General features: G+C 40.1%; 2 protein-coding genes across 2 annotated transcripts; both read left to right on the top strand.

Moving 5' to 3' along the window:
- Positions 1-66: 66 nt before the first annotated feature.
- LOC147173878 (non-POU domain-containing octamer-binding protein-like) lies at positions 67-2,514 on the top strand. Its single transcript, XM_086075525.1, has one exon. It carries the CDS (start codon positions 373-375, stop codon positions 1,639-1,641), a length of 1,269 nt encoding a protein of 422 aa, XP_085931651.1. The 5' UTR covers positions 67-372; the 3' UTR covers positions 1,642-2,514.
- A 2,577-nt stretch (positions 2,515-5,091) lies between these two features.
- Positions 5,092-20,109, top strand: npc1l1 (NPC1-like 1). Its single transcript, XM_086075974.1, has 21 exons — positions 5,092-5,251; positions 7,367-7,528; positions 7,609-8,511; positions 10,205-10,498; positions 10,571-10,794; positions 10,876-10,976; positions 12,226-12,398; positions 12,571-12,699; positions 13,016-13,198; positions 13,272-13,386; positions 13,564-13,829; positions 13,918-14,007; positions 14,095-14,285; positions 15,206-15,333; positions 15,415-15,544; positions 15,620-15,675; positions 15,757-15,907; positions 17,619-17,850; positions 17,920-18,033; positions 18,119-18,281; positions 19,333-20,109. The coding sequence occupies exons 1-21, from the start codon at positions 5,210-5,212 to the stop codon at positions 19,554-19,556; spliced, it is 4,071 nt and encodes a 1,356-aa protein (XP_085932100.1). The 5' UTR covers positions 5,092-5,209; the 3' UTR covers positions 19,557-20,109.
- Positions 20,110-20,135: the final 26 nt, after the last annotated feature.

The raw sequence follows: 20,135 nt of genomic DNA, 5'->3' as shown, positions 1-20,135 counted from the left end.
TCTGCTATGACGTATTTCCGGGTTGTATTGTATTCTCGCGAGAAGCGTGATTGAGCAAAAAAAAACAAACAAACCTGTAAAACACATTTTAGGACAACGGCGCATGTTACAAGCGAAACAAATCACCTTAACGGTTTGACGGGAACATAGTGAAGAGGTAAATGAAATTCCCCCAAACAAAGTGCTCGTAATTGTTTCCCGCATTCGCGTTGTGCACGTCAAGATTCAAATATATTCGGCGCATTAGTTTGACGTCACAATAGGGTCACCGCCACACGCAGGCTCGCCATTTTTGCCCGTGTCTGTACGCCACTCTCTGAAAAGAGATTCGGGCGATTTGTCGATTCGGTTTCTAAGTCAATTGCAAACAAAATGCAAGGAAACAGGGGCCCTAATCAGAACCAAGGTCCAAACCGCCAGTCTGGCCAGGGAGACCAGAGGAAACATGGGGGAAATGCTAACGGCCAGGATCCGAGCGACACTACCCGCCCGAACGAGGCCTTCACGCTGGACTTGCAAAGCTTCAAGAAGCCCGGTGAGAAAACCTTCACCCAGCGCAGCAGGCTCTTTGTAGGAAATCTGCCTACCGGAGTCACGGAAGAGGACGTTGAAAAGATGTTTGAAAAGTACGGCAAAGCCAGCGAGGTTTTTGTCAATAAGGATCGAGGCTTCGGTTTCATCCGCCTGGAGACTCGAATCATCGCAGAGATCGCCAGAACTGAGCTCGATGATACCCCGTTCAGAGGTAGACCCATCCGCGTTCGGTTTGCAACACACGGTGCAGCTCTGTCTATAAAGAATCTGCCAGAGTTTGTCTCCAATGAGCTGCTGGAGGAGGCCTTCGCCGTCTTTGGGCAGATTGAGCGAGCTGTGGTCATCGTGGACGACCGAGGGAGACCCACTGGGAAAGGGATAGTGGAGTACACCTCCAAACCAGCTGCAAGAAAGGCTCTGGACAAATGCAATGACGGCGCCTATCTGCTTACCGCCTTCCCTCGCCCCATTACCGTGGAGCCTATGGATCAGCTAGATGACGAGGAGGGTCTGTCGGAAAAACTCATCAACAAGAATCAGCAGTACCACAAGGAGCGCGAGCAGCCTCCGCGATTTGCTCAGCCTGGCTCCTTCGAGTACGAGTACGCCATGCGCTGGAAGGCCCTGATGGAGATGGAGAAGCAGCAGTACGAGATGGTGGACCGTAACATGAAGGACGCCCAGGAGAAGCTGGAGACTGAGATGGAGGCGGCCCGACAGGAGCATCAGGTGATACTGATGAGACAAGACCTGCTGAGGCGGCAGGAGGAGCTGCGCAGGATGGAGGAGCTCCACAGCCAAGAGGTGCAGAAGCGAAAGCAAGCCGAGCTCCGGCAGGAGGAGGAACGCCGGCGGATGGAGGAGGAGATGCGAATGCGCAACGAGGAGATGATGAAGCGTCAACAGGAGGGCTTCAGGGGCAGCTTCCAGGGAGAAGGCCGGGAGCAAGACATGAGGATGCACCTGGCCGCCTCTGGCATGGCGGCAGACAACGCTGCTCTCATGGCCGGCCCGGGCAATGTCAGCATGCCCGGAGGCCAGGGCGGATTCCCCAGGGGCCTCCCCGGACCGGGGGACTATGTACCAAACAAGCAACGCAGATTTTAAATTGCATACTCAACTGTATTATTTTTTTTATGTTTACACATGTCACAGTTCAAAGATTTACTTTTTGTTCTTTAAAAAGTGACATGTTTGTTTATTTTTCCTTACATTGTACTGTGGAATTAGCATTTTTAGAAATAAGCTTCTCACTTGAGCCATCTTGTTTTACGTACTTTTTCAATATGGATACGAAAAGATATTTGTCCTGAATTTGTTGTTTATGGTTTATTAAATGCTGTTAAGAAAGCATCTATTCTCGTCAAAGCAGATTTTTTTTCCTTCTTCCTTTTGCATATTTCCATTTTATAAATAACAAAATGAACTAAGTTTGTCACTGAGTTGGATACGCTGTTTTTATACTGTCATCAAGAAAGTAATTAATCATTAACCATAACTGTGATGACTCACAAAATGGCGCCAATAAAGTATGTAAACAAAGCCAGCAATGTTATATCTTAAATCTATTGAGATCATTGAAAGCGATGAATTGGTTAAAAACACTTGAGGACCATCAAATCTTGACGGGAAGTTTTACTTGATGGTTTCTAACTGAACGGTAATTTATTGAGTAAAGGCCCCATTGATCAGAACATTCCAACTTATCATGAATCATTACTGCAGGTGAGGAAATCCTTTACTGTATTCCCAAAGGTGTGTCACAGTCTGGCGAAAACGTGAGTCATTAAAATGATTTCCTGCTACGAGATGGCTAATGAATTGATATCAAACTCACGCACGCCCTTTAATTATTATGATTTTTTTATATCGATTTCTACAAGAAAATTTGGACTTACCTGTTTGTTTTTTCAAAATGTAGCTTTGCTAGAATTTCACTGATGTGTACTATTTTTGCAATATTAAACTAATTTGTGAGAACTGAGAAGGTTTTTTTTTGTGCGCAAACTGACAAAAGTCCTTTTCAGTCACTTTGTGGCAAGTTTCAACATTGATTCTTGAAAAAAACCTCAGGTTTTTGAAAAATCTTATGAATTATCCATCGATCCATTTTGAGCCTTCAAATAACCTAGGGTGTGTTCTTATTTATGCAAAAAAATTCTATATTATAAAACAAATACAGGTTTTATCACCTTCCAATCAAAAGTCACATATTTGAAAACAATAATGATGTTTTGGCGACCCACATTTTATTGGAGAGCAACAAAATGGGATGTGTACAGACAGCAAATAAAAGCTTTTACACCTAATGAGGTCAAAGGTGAAGTTCCATTTACAAACTGCTTCTTTAATCTCATGTGAGGCTAGTCCAGGGATTCCCGACTAAGGATGGGACTCGATTGCAGATTGTTGAAGGTTTTTTTATCTTTACTGCGTAAAATTCTGTATCTTCTCAGACATTTTAGTAGGTGATAGCTCAAATCTTGCTGAGTATCTTCCCCTCAAGTTCGTCCTATAGCGTAACGTATAGAATGAATAATTGTAAAAAAAAAAAAAAAAGCGCAGTTACTTTAAAATCTGCAGCGTATATATAGCCTAAAAAATTTTTTTTTATTTTTTTTTAAACACCTCCTTTATATATATTTTCAATCAATTGTCAAGTATTAGAACACCATTTAATTCAGTTTTGTGACAATGGTTTATTAAGTTAATTATGACAATGTTCAGAAAAGAAGCATTTAATACATTTTAAGGAATTATCATCAGTTGAAATATGACAGCGAAAATACCGTATGTATTAAATTAAAAACAGCAAAGAAAACTAACTTTACAACTTGTTTTAATTACCACATAAATCATATATGTAAACACTGTAATGATAGCAAGTTATTTATTTTGAGTATAGGGAATGACAAACAGGCCTATGAGAAAACTTTTATTTACTATTTAGGTTCTATCTTTTGTTTTTGTTTCCCATTGGGCATTTAAAAAATTGGTTACACATTGTGGAGGTGAAAATGAGCATTTTTCTGGGGATTGTATAGTGTGTGGGTTGCCATAGAAACACAAGGCAGTGTAAATCGGACACGTTTAGGTTAGGGTTTTAATGATCAATGTTTAAAATTAGGTTAATAACATGATTAACTCATTCACTGCCATTGACGGCTATAGACGTCAAAAAATCATTTGAACTATTCCTATTAGTTTAATTTTTTTTCTACTTTTGTTAACAAGAGTATGAAAACCTATATATTTTTTATTGTACATTTAGAACAGATATAAAATGTGTGATTAATTGTGAGTGAAGTCATGCAATTAATTACGATTAAAAAATATAATTGCCCGACACCGCAAATTTTTAATAATCTTTAAGTCGCGTCAGGCGATTAACATTTTTTATTGTAATTAATCACATGACTATATTAGTTAACTCACGATTAATGACACATTTGATATCTGTTCTAATAGTACAATAATAAAAATAATTCTAGGGTTTCATACTCTTGTTAACAAAAGTAGAACAAATGTTAAACTAATAGAAATTGTTTAAAAAAAATATTTTTTTTTACGTCTATAGCCGTCAATGGCAGTTAAAATGGCTTCCTTATATTTCATTACGCTATTTAGCTGCATTGTATAACTTAGCAGGGCAAACTTCTAAACACTTGAATGATGCATTATGGTTCGTTTTTAGCCTAAAATGTGCGTAAACACTACTGTGTCTACCAGAAATGCTGCTTAGTTGTGTGCTATACAAAAGATGATACACCTTAGAGAAATACAAAGTAAATTAATCACACAATTTGAAAATGTTTTCCAGTTGCGGTGACTTGAGCAAAAAAAAAAAAAAAGTCCCTATCTGGCCCAGTTGGTCTTGTCTTTTTCTGCCATCAAGTTTTATCATCCTCCCCCAAACGCTTGCGCACCTTTGATCTTGAACAGTGCAACTTGCCTCGTCAGTTTTATCAGAGCCTTGACCTTAACATACGATAACAATGTCAATTAGAGATTGAATCTTTTAATTGTAGGATCTGATAGACGAAGTGACAAAGCTGCTTGTTTTTGGTTCAGACTTGTATGAACAACAAAATGCTACGTCGCTGGCATAGATACATGAATAAATACTGTAGTTGTAATTCATAAATAATTGTGGAATTGGCTAATTTTTGGCAGGACGCTCTCACAACCTGGTTGTTTGAGTGTGCAGACTTGACTTGATGTGGCTAATTTATAGCCCGGACAGAAAGAAAAAAAAAGAAGAAGAAAAAAGCTCCCAGCAGGAAGCGCACTGATCTTCATGATCCGATTCAAATTCATTCACATAATATTTGATCTCTACGTAGTTACCGAAAGGTATTTAATCCACAGGGTGTGTTTGATATTCTCTATTCTCCCAGTTGCTCAGTTTCTCCCAGGCAACCCTATCAGCATCCCCTAAGTTAATCATCAGACACGGTTATTGACCATCCATAGCTGCCATTGGTCAGGCCTGGCATCAGACCAGATAAGACAGTGACATCATAAGAGTGCTGAAACTGAACATGTCAGGATGTTTGTGCGTTCCCAGCAGTTGAGGGGGGGACGAGCGAAGCGGACGTTCAAATGCAGCCACGGCAGTGATTAACACGCTTCTATCGTGCCCGAGGACTCTTTTGTGGCTGAAACGGCAAAAGTCATGCGTCTTGTCGCAGCGCTGATCGCTTTTTTGACATGCACGGTGAGACCGTCTTTATCAGTTTAACTGACAGTTTTTATAGCATTACTCACATGCAACATGTTGTACTGGGAAGCGTGTGAATCACAAATTGAATATTTAAAGAGGTGTTTTCTAAACTGTAATTGACGTTAATCGGTTGTTGAGGGTATTAAACAGTATTATACTGTATAAATGTGATGTATAGGCCTAAATAAGCCCCTTATATTTATATTGAGTTATTTCATAAATATGTTTGACATACGGTAATTAAAAGTACAACATTTAAAAGCAGTTACAGAGTTAAGAGATTTAAAATCAAAGTAAAATAAATACAAATTAGCTTTCTAAAATTACTAAAAACGCACAGTGCAAGAACAAGATTTTTAAAAGCATGATTTTAAAAATGCTCTGAAAAGCGCATAGTTTTAAACTTCTTATTATTCACTCTGTTAATAAAGGATATCAGAAAATGGCCGGACAATATTATACACAAGTACAGAGAATAAAACAGCTTTTTAATGATGATTTTTGTGGGCATATCATACACGGGTGCGCGTTATTTACAGGATTTTATAGTAATTAAAGTTTTGTTCTGTATTTTGTTTTATTTTAAATAAGTCCATCTGTCTATAGAAATCAAAGTATTTATTAGGCCTGTCACGGTGCTTTTCAGCTGCGTGATGGAATGCCATGTATATGATTCATCATGATCTTACTTTCGTATGCCGGTAGTGCGTCGTGGGATGTAACCATTCGTTAGAATGATCGTAAATGTCAAATTAATCAACCTTGAAATACTGCTGTTCATCATCTCTGAGAAAACGTTGATTAGGTCGGGGCACAGTACAGCCCAGAAGCCACGATGATAACCTTCCTAATGGGTTTATGGTTTTGTACATTGACGTCTCTGGAAGTGTAAAGTTATATGTAAATCATGATAAATCCGATCAACTCTTGTTTCTATTTGCAATATCGACAGTTTATTTAATTTTTAATTATAATTTAAATGAATGGTGAAGGGCAGGGGACTGCAACCTGCGGCTTTGGAGCCACATGTGGCTCTTTAGTCCCTCCTCTGTGGCTCCCTGTGGATCCCAAAAAAAAGTAGAGATTAATATTTTTTACATATTTTTTTATTTTAGATAAAATATTAATTAAATGAATTAGATGCACAAATAGATAAATAAGAATAATACAAACTTCCCAAAAAGTCAACATTTTTAAGTAAAAAAGACAGAAGGTCGATGAAAAAGTTTTAAAAAATTACGTACAAATGTTCAAAACATGGCTGTAAATTTTCCAAAAAGGAAGAGGAAAAGCAGGAAATTACTATAAAATGTCCATGGAATGGCCAAGAATATCAGAGAATTTAACAAAAAAGGCAAAAAGGAAAACGTTCAAAAAGTACCGGTAACCATAAAATGTCCAAAAACAAAAGAAGCAAGGCAAAATTTCCATAAAATGCCAAAAAAGTCAGAAAATTGATTGTAAAAAGGCGGAAAAGAAAATGTTCAAAAAGTAACTATAAAATGTCCCAAAACATGACAATTACAATAAAATGTACACAAAATAACCTAAAAAGTCAGAACAGTAATCTTTTTAAAAAGGCAGAAAAGAAAACATTTAAAAAGTAACTATAAATGTCCAAAAGCGAAAGGAGAAATCCTGAAAAAGACAATTAAATGTCCACAAAATTGCCAAAAATGTCTTAAAAAAATTCTGAAAATGTATGAAACATTATAACAAATAAAAATGAAAAAAAAATCAAAAAACGTATTGGATGCTGCATATAGTTTTCTGTTTTGGTGCAGCTCTAATTAGCTCTTAGGCCCCTCAGTACATTAGACTAACACTGACACACTGTTTCCTTCATCACAATCTTCAAATGTTTTACGGCTCCAGACAAATTTTTTTTGTTATTTATTTGGCCTAAAATGGCTCTTTTGACAGGAAAGGTTGCTGACTCCTTGTGTAGGGAAGTCTAGTAGGTGTAGAAATAAGGAAGTACAGTACATCTGAATTAAAAAACTAGAAATGATCTGTGGTTGACTCTTTGCTATGACTCCAATGGATCAATTAATCATAATGAGGATGCTGTATATTTATGTCATTGTTCCTGTATGGTGAACTGTGCAGGTGCTGTCACAGGCTGAGCATCAAGCCGGCTTCTGTGCTTTCTATGAAGAATGTGGCAAAAATCCGTCACTGGGAGAAACCCTCATCCCTCCCATCGTCCCCTGCCGAAATTATAGCCGAGCCCGGGAAATGACGGGAGAACACTACCGCAAACTCCAAGAGGTGTGTAGTGACGGCAAGGAAATGATCGTAACATCGGACAAAGCAACTATTATCTTATTACACATGTTTATTGTATGCAGGTGTGTCCCATGTTGGACAAGGGAGCTGGCAACACGTTTGCCTGCTGCTCCATTAAGCAGCTGTCATCCTTGGAAATTAGTTTGACTTTGTCCAAGGCCCTGCTGATGCGCTGCCCTTCTTGTGCCGAAAACTTTGCCCACCTGCACTGCATCAACACCTGCAGCCCAAACCAGAGCCAGACGGTCAAAGTCACAAAGGTCATGAACGTTACCCACCTGGGACAGATCAAAGAGGTCGTGGTGGCGTACCAGGCGTACCTCGCCACCAGCTTTGCCGACACCGCCTTCCAGTCGTGCCAAAACGTCCGCATCCCTGCCACGGGAGGCTTCGCCATCTCCACCATGTGCGGCCGCTACGGCGCCAAGTTGTGCACCCCCCAGCGCTGGTACGACTTCCAGGGAGATTCCAGCAACGGTCTGGCTCCACTGGACATCGACTTCAAACTCATCAAACAGGGAGAAACAGAGGGAGTGCCCGAGGGTGTGATTCCCTACAGCGGACGAGCCTTGAGGTGCAACGAGACCACGCCGTCCGGAGGTCAGGTGTGCTCGTGTCAGGACTGCAAATCGTCATGCCCCGTCCTTCCGCCTCCCCCGCTGCCACCAGGACCCTTCAGACTCTTGGGCACGGACGGCTTCCTTGTCATTTCCATCATCGTGTTCGGTCTCCTGATATTTTTCTTCATCTTCTTCCTCTTGGTCTCTTGTTGGGTCAAGTCCAATAAGCAGGATGAAGGGAAAGAGAAGAGGAAAGGCAAAGACGGGAACGGTAACGATGTCAGTCAGCGCGTCATTCATCCGTCAGAAGTGACGTGTGCCGACAAGAACAGCATGGCTGCTCAAGCCTTCCTTAGCTCCGTGTTTCAGACGTGGGGAACATTCATGGCTACTTATCCTCTCATGGTTAGTTTCTCCCAAAGCATCTACAAACAATATCAGATACTTATGTACATTCTTGTTTTTTGGTATCATTCTGTATCAAATGACACAAGCTATTGGGTAAATGATCAAATGGGAAGTCCATAATTAAAAAAAAATGTATGTGCCCCATTCATCTCAACATGACATTCTGATTAACTCATTCACTGCCATTGACGGCTGTAGACGTCAAAAATTAATTTGAACTATTTGTATTAGTTTAACTTTTTTTCCACTTTTGTTAACAAGAGTATGAAAACCTAGAATTTTTTTTATTGTACATTTTGAACCGATATAAAATTTGTGATTAATTGTGAGTTAATTATTGAAGTCATGCGATTAATTACGATAAAATTTTTAGGCAATCATTTTTTAAAATTGTAATTAATTGCATAACTTTACTAGTTAACTCACGATTAATCACAAACTTCATTGCTGTTCTAAATATACAATAATTTCCCCCCTAGGTTTTCATACTCTTGTTAACAAAACTGAAACAAATGTTAAACTAATAGAAATAGTTAAAATGAATTTTTGACGTCTATTGTCATCAATGGCAGTGAATGAATTAATATTGTTTTGGTGTGATATGAATTAAGCAGCAGAATCCATGCATTTTAAAGGGATACTTGACTCATTGAACTATTTTCAGCAGTAAAAAGTGAATACTTTGTCTCGAATTAAGTTGATAACTTCATTAATTTTCATGTACAATTAATACCTTCAAAAACAAAATTTTCCATTTGCTGATGACTGAAGATGACATCATGTGTGCTGAGGAAATAGGTAACGACCAATCAGGGTTCACCTGTTTTCTGGGTTTGGTCAGCAAACTGAGCCATGATTGGTCGTTACCCGTTTCCTCAGCACAGGTGAGGTCATCTTCAGTCGACAGCAAGTGGTAAAATTTGTTTTAAAAGGTATTAATTGTTCATGAAAAGTCATGAAGTTATAACATTAATTATAGACAAAATATTATCTTCGTACTGTTGAAAATGGCTCAATGAGTGAAGTATTAACCCATCTCAGGGGGAAACCATTTTGCCTCTTACTGTTGGCCAATCATGACTCAGCTTTAGAAAAGAGGTGAGCCGTGATTGGTCGTGACCTGAGCAACTGTAATGTTATTTTCACTTGTGGCCAAATGGCCGCCTCCTGAGATGGATACAATTATTATTATTGTTATTATTAATAATAATCAGAATTGTGTGTTTAGACTAGTGGGGCTGCATAGAACATATTGTCAACAACATTTCTGGGTTAACTGTTGCAATGTATCGTTCAGTAGGATACTGTAATAATACACTAACATAATAATAGCAATGTTCTATATGATACTGTATTAGCACACAAACTTGTAGAGAAAAGATAGACATCAAGATGTTTCATTTGTTACCATTTTATATCAACAGCAGCAGCATACAGACAAAAGATTAATGTTGCTCAATGAAAAAACATAAAAATGAAGTAAAAAAGGAACATGAATTAATTGTTTTTAGTTTGTTACTTACAGCTCTCATTGGTTATGCACCCTGTACCGTCTTGGTACAAAGCAGTCCAGCTGTTTGATTTCTCAGAACCAACTAACAAAGAAAAACTCTTTAAAAAAAAAAAAACGAAGAAGAAGTATTATTATGCCGGTTGTCATCTGACTTGTTCATCTTGTCTCCCATCTAAGGTGCTCCTGGTGTCGGCTGTTGTCGTCGCGCTGTTCGCCAGCGGCCTCATGTTCATTGAGCTCACCACTGACCCAGTGGAGCTGTGGTCGGCTCCCAGCAGCCGAGCTCGTCAGGAGAAGGATTTCCACGATAAACACTTTGGCCCTTTCTTCAGGACCAACCAGCTGATTTTGACGGCGCCGGGCAGGAAAGGTCACATTTATGACTCGTTGCTCTTTGGACAGCAGAACTTTAGTGGCCTTGTCTCCAAAGAGCTCATCATTGAGATGCTGCTTCTGCAGAAAAAGATACAGGTAAACATCACAAGAAGCGCAACCAGATCTCCGTGCGGTGTTGACGATGAAATCCCTCTCTGATTTTTCTAGAACATTGAGTTCTGGTCAGAGGCCCTGAAACGCACAGCAAGTCTGAAGGACGTTTGTTTTGCACCCCTGAACCCCAACAACTCCTCCCTGACCGACTGTGCGGTCAACAGTCTGCCACAATATTTCCAGAACAGCTTGGATAACATCAACGCCAAGGTGAACATGACCGAGCTGGGGGTGACCAAAGAGGTGGACTGGAGAGATCACCTCATCTACTGCCTCAAGTAAGCACTCCTCTTACTCCTGAAGTTGGATGAAAACTGCTAAACATTTTCTCAAAGACGTTTGTCTTCCCTTCTGTCAAGTTCGCCTCTGTCGTTCAAAGACATCACCGATTTAGGGTTGAGCTGCATGGCTGACTACGGAGCTCCAGTCTTTTCCTTCCTGGCTGTCGGCGGCTACCAGGGTGAGTAACTTGTAGCAAGTGACCAGTTTTAAGGGGGAAGTCGACCCCATAATTTGTTGTATGTGCCCCCACTAGTCTAAACACGACATTCTGATTAATATTGCATTTGTGCAATATGAGTTATGCAGAAAAAGCAAACCGTTTTCATCCATCACAGGGAGCGGACATTTTGCTATGTGCTGAAGATAACATCACAGACGTACAGGACTTACGGTCACGACCAATCATGGCCCACCTGTTTTCAGAAGCTGAGCCGTGATTGGTTGTTACCTGAGCACTGAGCAACTGTGATGCAGAGGTGGCAAATCCAGGTCCAGGAAGTAAAAACCCTGTCACATTTTGGCTTTAGCCACGGGTGCTTCTAATCAACCGGCAGGTAAACGTGCTAAACGAGCTCCATGTGTGCGGACACCAGCTCGTTTAACTGCAGGTTGAATAGAAGCACAAGTGTCTAAAGCCAATATGTTAGGATTTTACTTCCTGTACCTGGATTTGCTAACCTGGCAATAACCAGATTGATATTGTGATTCACTCAAGGGAATTCTCCACAAAATCAATGTGGGACTGCTCCGCGTTGATTTGCTCGGGAAAGGCGGGACATTCTGTACAATACTTTGAGCTGATTGGACGATGCGGCATCTTGTAAACATTTGCTTTGACCAATCACGGCCACGGATGAAAATGTCGCCGTCGTTCTCGTCGAAAGGGGGAGGGGGAGCACGCAAGTCTTTACTTTACCAGCTAAAAATGCACGAAGCTCCTCTCGCTGTTCAACATTCAACAAGGAAACTGTGAGTGATTCTGCGAGAACAGAATTAATTGCAGCGTCCATACGTCCATTTTAGGTTTGTTTATTTGCAACCGGTGTCGGCGCTGGCTCCTGGCTCTCAACTAAGCTGCATATCACGCCCCCAAACCCAATGTCGCTCTGTGATTGGTCCAACCCACTGGTGGTTCGGATCGGTGGGAATTTTTTGTTATGTTTTTGCTTTCTTTATTAATTCACACTTCAAGATGTATTCTCGGGAGTTTGTAAACTCACAAAAAACGCGAGAATTCCTCTAGCAGAGCAAGGTTATGGATTTGCACCTCTGCTGTGATTTCATTTTAAGTCGACAGTAAGTGACAAAATGGCCGCACCCTGAGATGGATAAAAATGGGTGGATTTTGCTGCTTACCAATCTTGAAGAAGTCAACATTTGTATGGTAAATCGTGATCAATATCTTCTCGCCTTTGAACATCTCCCAGGTGATGAGTACACCAATGCAGAGGCCTTCATTTTGACCTTCTCCCTCAACAACTATCCGCGGACTGACGTCAAGTACAATGTGGCCATGCAGTGGGAGAAAGAGTTTCTGAAAATTGTTCAAGACTACCAGAGAGACCCGGCCGCCAACTTTACGTTTGCATACATGGCAGAGGTGTGGTTAAAAAAAATAAAAAATCTGCAGTCTCTAATGACAATGTTTACCAATAGAAAAGCAAAGCTTATGGAAATCATTGTTTCTAGTGACCCTCATATATTCATAAATCCCATATAGTGTACACAAAGGGTGGTTATATTTATGTTTGTGACTCTGTTTATGTCTATAGAGGTCCCTGGAGGATGAGATCAATCGGACAACAACAGAGGACATTCCCATCTTCATGATCAGCTACGCTGTAATCTTTGTTTACATCGCCGTTGCTCTCGGGGAGTATTCTTCATGCAAGCGCATACTGGTAACTCAAGAGTTAAAACTTTCAAGCTTTAACTTTGACAGCACTGTTTTCAATACAGTAAATACATCCCCTCCATTTTTAACACTTCTTAAGTTCTTCTTATATCCTGTTCAGTGTCAGAGCAGGAGCTTTAACCCTTGAGGTAAAGCTTTAACTCCAGAGTTAACTGCAGAGTTAAAGCCTTAACTCAAGATTAAAAACTTTAAAGCTTTAACTTTGACAGCACTAATTGAAAACATAAGTTGACTGATAAAATACAGCAGAAAATACGATACCAGGAAGGAAAGGAATTAATTTCCCCTTTCGCATTCTATAGGTGGACTCAAAGTTCCTTGTGGGTCTCGGTGGGATTTTGGTGGTTGGGTGCTCGGTGCTGGCCTCGATGGGCTTCTACTCCTGGATCGGCGTTCCGTCCTCGTTGGTCATCTTGCAGGTCGTGCCCTTCCTGGTGCTTGCTGTCGGAGCGGACAACATTTTCATCTTTGTTCTAGAGTACCAGGTATTTATTTGCCAATATCACCTGTTGTGTTCATCATACTATATTTGATAACATTTGTGTTGGCATTTGGCAGAGAGATGTGCGGAAGCCCGGAGAGAAAAGAGAGCAGCAGATTGGCCGCGTGCTTGGGAGCGTTGCTCCCAGCATGCTCCTGTGCAGTCTCTCGGAGTCTGTCTGCTTCTTTTTAGGTAAGAAGCTTTGAACAAATTCACAAACAAAAATAACTATTGCTGGGGGAAAAAAAAAGAAGTGAATTTATCAAGTAAGATTCTAATATTCTGACGTTGCCAAGTAGGCACTTCATGTTCTATGTGATGTTCCGTTCAGTTTCAGGCCAACGCGTTGCGTTTTTTTTTCTCTCCAAGGGGCCCTGTCCACCATGCCCGCAGTGAAGGCCTTCGCTTTGTACGCCGCCTTGGCTGTCCTTATGGACTTTGTCCTCCAGATGACGGCGTTTGTGGCACTGCTGTCACTGGATTCCCGGCGTCAAGACAGCGACCGCTGTGAGCTTCTTTGCTGCGTCACCGTAGCGAGCCAGAAATCCAAGAAGCCTAACGAGGGATTCCTGTTGCCCCTCATGAGGAACTATTACGCTCCCGTGCTGCTGAACTGTTACATGAGATTCATCGTGGTACGACTTCGAAAAGAGTGGCTTACGTTGTTTTTACGTCATAAGTTCATCATGTTTAAAAGATGTTCTACTCATGTTTCCTCTCCAGATGTTGGTGTTTTTCTTCGTGTTCAGTGGTTCGCTGTACCTCATGTTCAACGTAACAGTGGGTCTGGATCAGGAACTGGCTATGCCCAAGGTCAGTGCAGAACAGTATTTGCATGTATAGTATCATTGTTTGGGAGTGATGCCTCATGCCTCACAAATGTGTTTTCCTCCTTTACAGGGCTCATATATGCTGGATTATTTCCAGTATTTATACAAATATTTGGAAGTGGGCGTCCCGGTTTATTTTGTAACAAAAAGAGGCTTCAATTTTACCACAGATGAGGGCATGAATGCAGTGTGTTCCAGCGTGGGCTGTGACCAGTTCTCCATGACCCAGAAGATTCAATATGCCGCCAATCATCCTGAACTGTGAGTCTTTTGCATGACAAATGTTGCTGCTCATATTTCATTCTGTCCTTGAATGCAGAACTCTGAAAAGCAGATGTCTGCCTGAGTTGTGCTCTTTTACCTGACACATCCTTGAACCTTCTGATATCATAGTAGCACCTTTTGCATCCTCACAATCTGATCTGATAGGGAAAATGTCAGGTACGTGATTTGCGCTGGGCTGATAAAGGTCACCTGTCGCTGACCGTGCCAAGATTAGAAACAATTTAAATATGTCATTCAAAAACATGACAAGGCAAATTTGATAGAACTTAAAAGTGACTATACAGTGTCACAGTACAGAATTATTAAATGTAAAAAAATATATATATATTTCTGTGAAGACCAGGCATTTTTGCCAGCTCTCTCTCTCTTATACTCTAATAATGATTAAATTCATTTTAGAGTCTGTTAGCATATTAGCAATGCTATTTACTTTGTGACACAAAGAAGACCACCCATCAGTCCAAATATGATATTCTAATTAATATTGTGTTTTATTAATATTGCATTTGTGGAATATGAGCAGCAAACTCCACTTGTTTTTATCCATCTCAAGGGGCGGCCATTTTGCTACTAGCTGTTGACTAAAAATGACATCACAGTTGCTCAATCACGGTTCACCTGTTTTCTGAGTTTGGTCATGTGACATTTGCAAGCTGAGCCGTGATTGGTCTGAACCCTGAGCAGATGTTATGTCATTGTCAGTCAATAGCAAGTGGCAAAATGGCCGCCCCCTGTAATCGATAAAATTAATGTTCCCTTTTTATATAACGAAACATATTCATGGGTAAAAAATATATTTTTTTTAACTTAAAAACAGCAACATTCGAACAACACTCGAATATACATTCTTCAAATTCTAACCTCTATTGCATTAACATTTACTTGATTCAATGTAGATCATACATTGGCATCTCTGCAAACTCCTGGGTAGATGATTTCATCGACTGGCTGAACCCGGGATCCAAATGTTGTCGACTTTATACCTTGGGTCCAAATGCTGGAAAGTTCTGTTCCGCGGACAAATGTGAGCCTCGCTGATGACACAGCTCTATCATGAAGCACATTCTTCTTGCTAATGACCCACCTTGCCCTTATGTCATGATAGCTTCTTTTCTCTGTGGACGTAAATGTATGGCGAAACCCCCCGATGGCGTCCTCAGGCCCACCGAGGAACAGTTCGACCGCTTTCTTCCAAACTTCTTGGGCAACAGGCCTGACCTGCAGTGTCCCAAAGGGTGTGTATTGCCCGCATACACACGCAAACGTATCACGAACTGCAAACTCACTCGCTTGTTGCCTTCACCATAAAGAGGACTGGGAGCTTACGACACGGCTGTGGTGAAAGACGAGAGCGGAGAAATTATTGGTGAGACTTTTCACAAATGAGATTACAGTCCAAAACGTTTTCCCAAAGGGATTCACCGTGCACATTTCTCGTTGCATGCAGCCTCCCGCTTCATGGCTTACCACACGCCTCTGACCAACTCTCAAGAGTTCACTGCAGCACTGCTGAGGGCCAGAGAACTGGCCTCCAGCATCACCGAGGGCATGAAGAAAATAAACGGAACCTCTCCGGACTTTGAAGTCTTCCCTTACACGTGAGAACTCTTGATCTTGAACATTGTTTCGTTTATTTCCTCATGTTTCATATCTGCCATGTCTGATGCGGGCAAACATTTAGGTTGGCTACGTACGTGTTGATCTTCACGTGAATGTCAGTGCGCTAAACCACAGACACAGGCAAGCACGGGTCATTTTGTCACATTTCGAAGTCAAAATAGTCTTCACAAATCACATTGCAATGATCTAAAGTCCAATGCTTTTTTTCAATGAGCGGAGAGCTTCCTTTCACCAAGTAAGACCGCCATTTTGATTTGTGGTTCAGGCTCGGATTTGTCCATACTCGCAGATAGTAGTGGTACAGAGAGATGGATTATGTCAGGTAAATCTCCACTTTTGGTCAAGGTTCCAAATGCATGGTCTGGTACTATAGAAACACTATTTACTACTTATTGTGTCATTTTAGATCTATATTTGATTTAAAGAGGAAGTTAACCCACCCAAAGATTTCTTGACAGTGATATGTTCTATGCAGCCCCACTAGTCTAAATACGGTATTCTGGTTAACTCATTCACTAACATAAATAAATTTTAAAAAATTCTAAATGTACAATAAAAACATTCTAGGTTTTCATACTCTTGTTAACAAAAGTGGGAAAAAAATGTTTAACTAATAGAAATAGTTTAAATGAATTTGACGTTTATAGCCGTCAATGGGAGTGAATGAATAAAAAAAGAAAAGAAAACATTATAAAAAATTTGGGGCGTCAGGCGATTTTTAATCATAATTAATCGCATGACTTCACTAGTTAACTCACAATTAATCAAAATGTTATATCTGTTCTAAATGTACAATAAAAAAAATCTAGGTTTTCATACTTTTTTTTAACAAAAGTGGAAAAAAAAATGTTAAACTAATAGAAATAGTTCAAATGAATTTTTGACGTCTATAGCCGTCAATGGCAGTGAATGAGTTAATATTGTGTTAGTGGAATATGAGTTTTTATCAATATCAGAAAGCGGCCATTTTGCCACTTGCTGTTGAGTGAAAATGACATCATAGTTTCTCAGGTAACAACCAATCACAGCTCAGATTCAGAAAACAGGTGAGCTGTGATTGGTTGTGGCCTGAGCCCTGAGCAACGGTGATGTCATCTTCAGTCGACAGTAAGTGACAAAATGGCCACCTCCTGAGATGGATAAAATGGCTACATAACTCATATTCCACAAATGTAATATTAATCAGAATGTCATGTTTAGACTAGTGAAGTCACATATAACATATTATTGTCAAGAAATGTTTAACGTTGACTTCCCCTTGTTGCAATTATTATTTTCAAATACACTAACTTCAAGTGGACATACACAGACTATACACATTGTTTTCACATTAGAATCAGTAACTAATATTGACTAAAGGACGTCATCAGCTGCATCTGTTGGTTCTGGGGATGGACGAGTACCAATACCTGCTATCTATATTTCAAGGTAAAGGTACTTGCATTTTGTGGCCGTTTAACAATCAGGAACTAAACATTTTACGGCTAGAAATTGCTATACTGGGTTATATAGGTCTTTCTGTTGTTGTTGTTTTTTAAATTTTATGTGTCAAAAGTAGTAGTGGTATCGGTATCAATGACTACTCAAGAGTCGAGTATCGGTCCAAACAATAGTGGTATCGAACATCCCTAAATAACCTTCAAACACACAAGTGACGTTGACTCAAAACGGTTCCCTGTGTCCTCCCAGGGTGACCAACGTTTTCTACGAGCAGTACCTGACCATCGTACCGGAGGGCCTCTTCAACATCTCCCTGTGTCTGCTGCCCACATTCATTGTGTGCTGTCTGCTTCTGGGCTTGGACCTGCGCTCCGGCTTGATCAACCTCATCACCATCATCATGATCACCGTGGACACCGTCGGGGTCATGACACTCTGGGATATCCATTACAACGCAGTGGCCCTCATTAACCTGGTTACAGTAAGTGCACAGACGTGACGGTCAGTCAGCAATCCATTTTGGTCATCTCTCCATCGCTCTTGTTTACAGGCAGTGGGCATTTCTGTGGAATTTGTGTCCCACATGACGAGATCGTTTGCTCTCAGCACAAAGGCCACACGTGTGGAGCGAGCGAAAGAGGCCACCGCCAACATGGGCAGTGCAGTGAGTTGTTTAGTCTGATACAATTGACGGGACATTTCCAAGTGCACCGCAGTCTAAGAGGGGTTTGCTCGTTTGAACCCTGAAGGTGTTTGCTGGCGTTGCTATGACCAACCTGCCCGGCATCCTTGTTTTGGCCTTTGCCAAAGCCCAGCTCATCCAGATCTTCTTCTTCCGCCTCAACCTGGTCATTACACTTCTGGGGATGGCTCACGGGCTCATCTTCCTCCCTGTAGTGCTTAGTTACTTTGGTAAGTGTCTATTTTATTCGTTTATTTTAAAAAAAATTTTTTTCATATTACGGGACACTTATAGTGCATTTGCTATACCAGGGGTCTGCAACCTGTGGCTCTGGAGCCACATTTTGCTCTTTAGTCCCTCTCCAGTGGCTCCCTGTAGATATCTCAAATAAATAAATAAAAAAGTAGTGATTGTTTTTTTTACGTATTTATTTTTATTCTTCAGATAAAATATTTTTTACATGAATTAATTATTAAATAAAAATGAGTAAGTAAATATTTTAAAAATGTCAGTCCAAATTTTTACAAGTTGTCAGTAAAAAAAATAAAAGTGACAATGAAAACCTTTTAAAAATGTCCCAAAAGTGACCATAAAATGTCCAAAAAGGAAGGAAATTAGTATAAAATGTCTATGAAATGTCAGATAATTTTTTCCCCTTTTCTTTTAAGTCAATAAAATGCAGAAAAGAAAACGTTTAAAAAGTAACCATAAAATGCCCCCCCCCCCAGAACATTACCATAAAATGTCTATGGAATTGAAAAAAAAAGAAAAAATACAAAAATCTGTAAAAAAAAAAAAATTTAAGCCAGAAAATAAAACATTCAAAAAGTAACTATAAAATGTCCAAAAAACCAAAACAAGAAATCCTGAAATTTACCATTAAATGTCGACAAAATTGCCAACATCGTCAGAAAATATATAGCAAATAAAGCAGAAAAAAATAGCCATAAAAAAAAGTCTAAAAATGTAAGAAAAAGGAAGTATGAAAAATTACAAAAAAAGTGTTCTGGTGCAGCTCTAATTAGCTATTGGGCCCTCATTATATTCGACTAACACTATCACAATGTTCAAATGTTTTGCGGCTCCAGACAGATTTTGTTGTTATTTATTTGGCCTAAAATGGCTCTTTAAACAAACAGTAAAGGTTGTTGACCCCTGATCCATACCTTTTTAATTTGACCTTCTCTACACTTTTGAATACTCGCCCAACTGTTCAATGTTTCAGCACTTTGTGCTCACTTGTAAAGGTTTTAGTATCCTCTTCATTTGTGCTTTAAACAGGACCTGGTGTGAATAAAGCCGTGCTGCTGCAGATCCAGCTGACACAAGCGAATACCCGCCAGCAGTTGGAGCTGTCAAGCATGAGGCAACTCTATGATAACTTATGCTACGAAGACAATGAGGCACACTCCAAAGCTGCAAAACCTCCCGTGTACACCAAAGACTCACCACAGAGTACGAAACACCAACAGGGTGAGAAAGAGGATACAATTACAAGTTTTTGAGCTCCAACAACTAAATAGACTATTATGAAGCTCTCATGAGCAAATAAATACCTCTATAACAAACAAAACTGGAGATGGACAAGCAATCGCAAATAGAGGGAATGGGAGGGTGTATTTAGCTCCATATGCTAATCATTAACCTGACTATCGGTACACCTCCATCATAGGTGGATAAGTAGGCCCATATACATCTACAAAGAGTTGTGTAATGGACACTTTACACTAATACGACTATCGTGAGGACAGTTAGCACATATCTCCTCACTAGCACTACAGTGTTGTTCTTTCACTTTTTAATGTATTTCAGGACAAGAAATGGACAGATATTCTTGAATTTTGTACTTTTTATGGAAAGTAATTATTTTGTGTATGTACTTATGCTTAATATTAGCGCTGTCTGGAATTAAATGAACACACTCCAACATTTATTCAAGATTCAGTTCAAAAACTTAAGTTGGACTTTGCACTTTTGTGCCTGTGTTGCTGCATTGTCACTTTGTGAGGGAGAAAATAAATATACTTTTTGCACCCAACCTGTACATATTGTACACTAGCCAAGTTGTGTTCTGCCTGATTACT

This window comes from Leptonotus elevatus, chromosome 5 (genome assembly GCF_054856555.1).
Source record: "Leptonotus elevatus isolate MCC_2025b chromosome 5, RoL_Lele_1.0, whole genome shotgun sequence".
Taxonomy (NCBI): domain Eukaryota; kingdom Metazoa; phylum Chordata; class Actinopteri; order Syngnathiformes; family Syngnathidae; genus Leptonotus; species Leptonotus elevatus.
The sequence above is the reverse complement of the archived record's forward strand: the minus strand, read 5'-3'. Positions and strand labels throughout refer to the sequence as shown.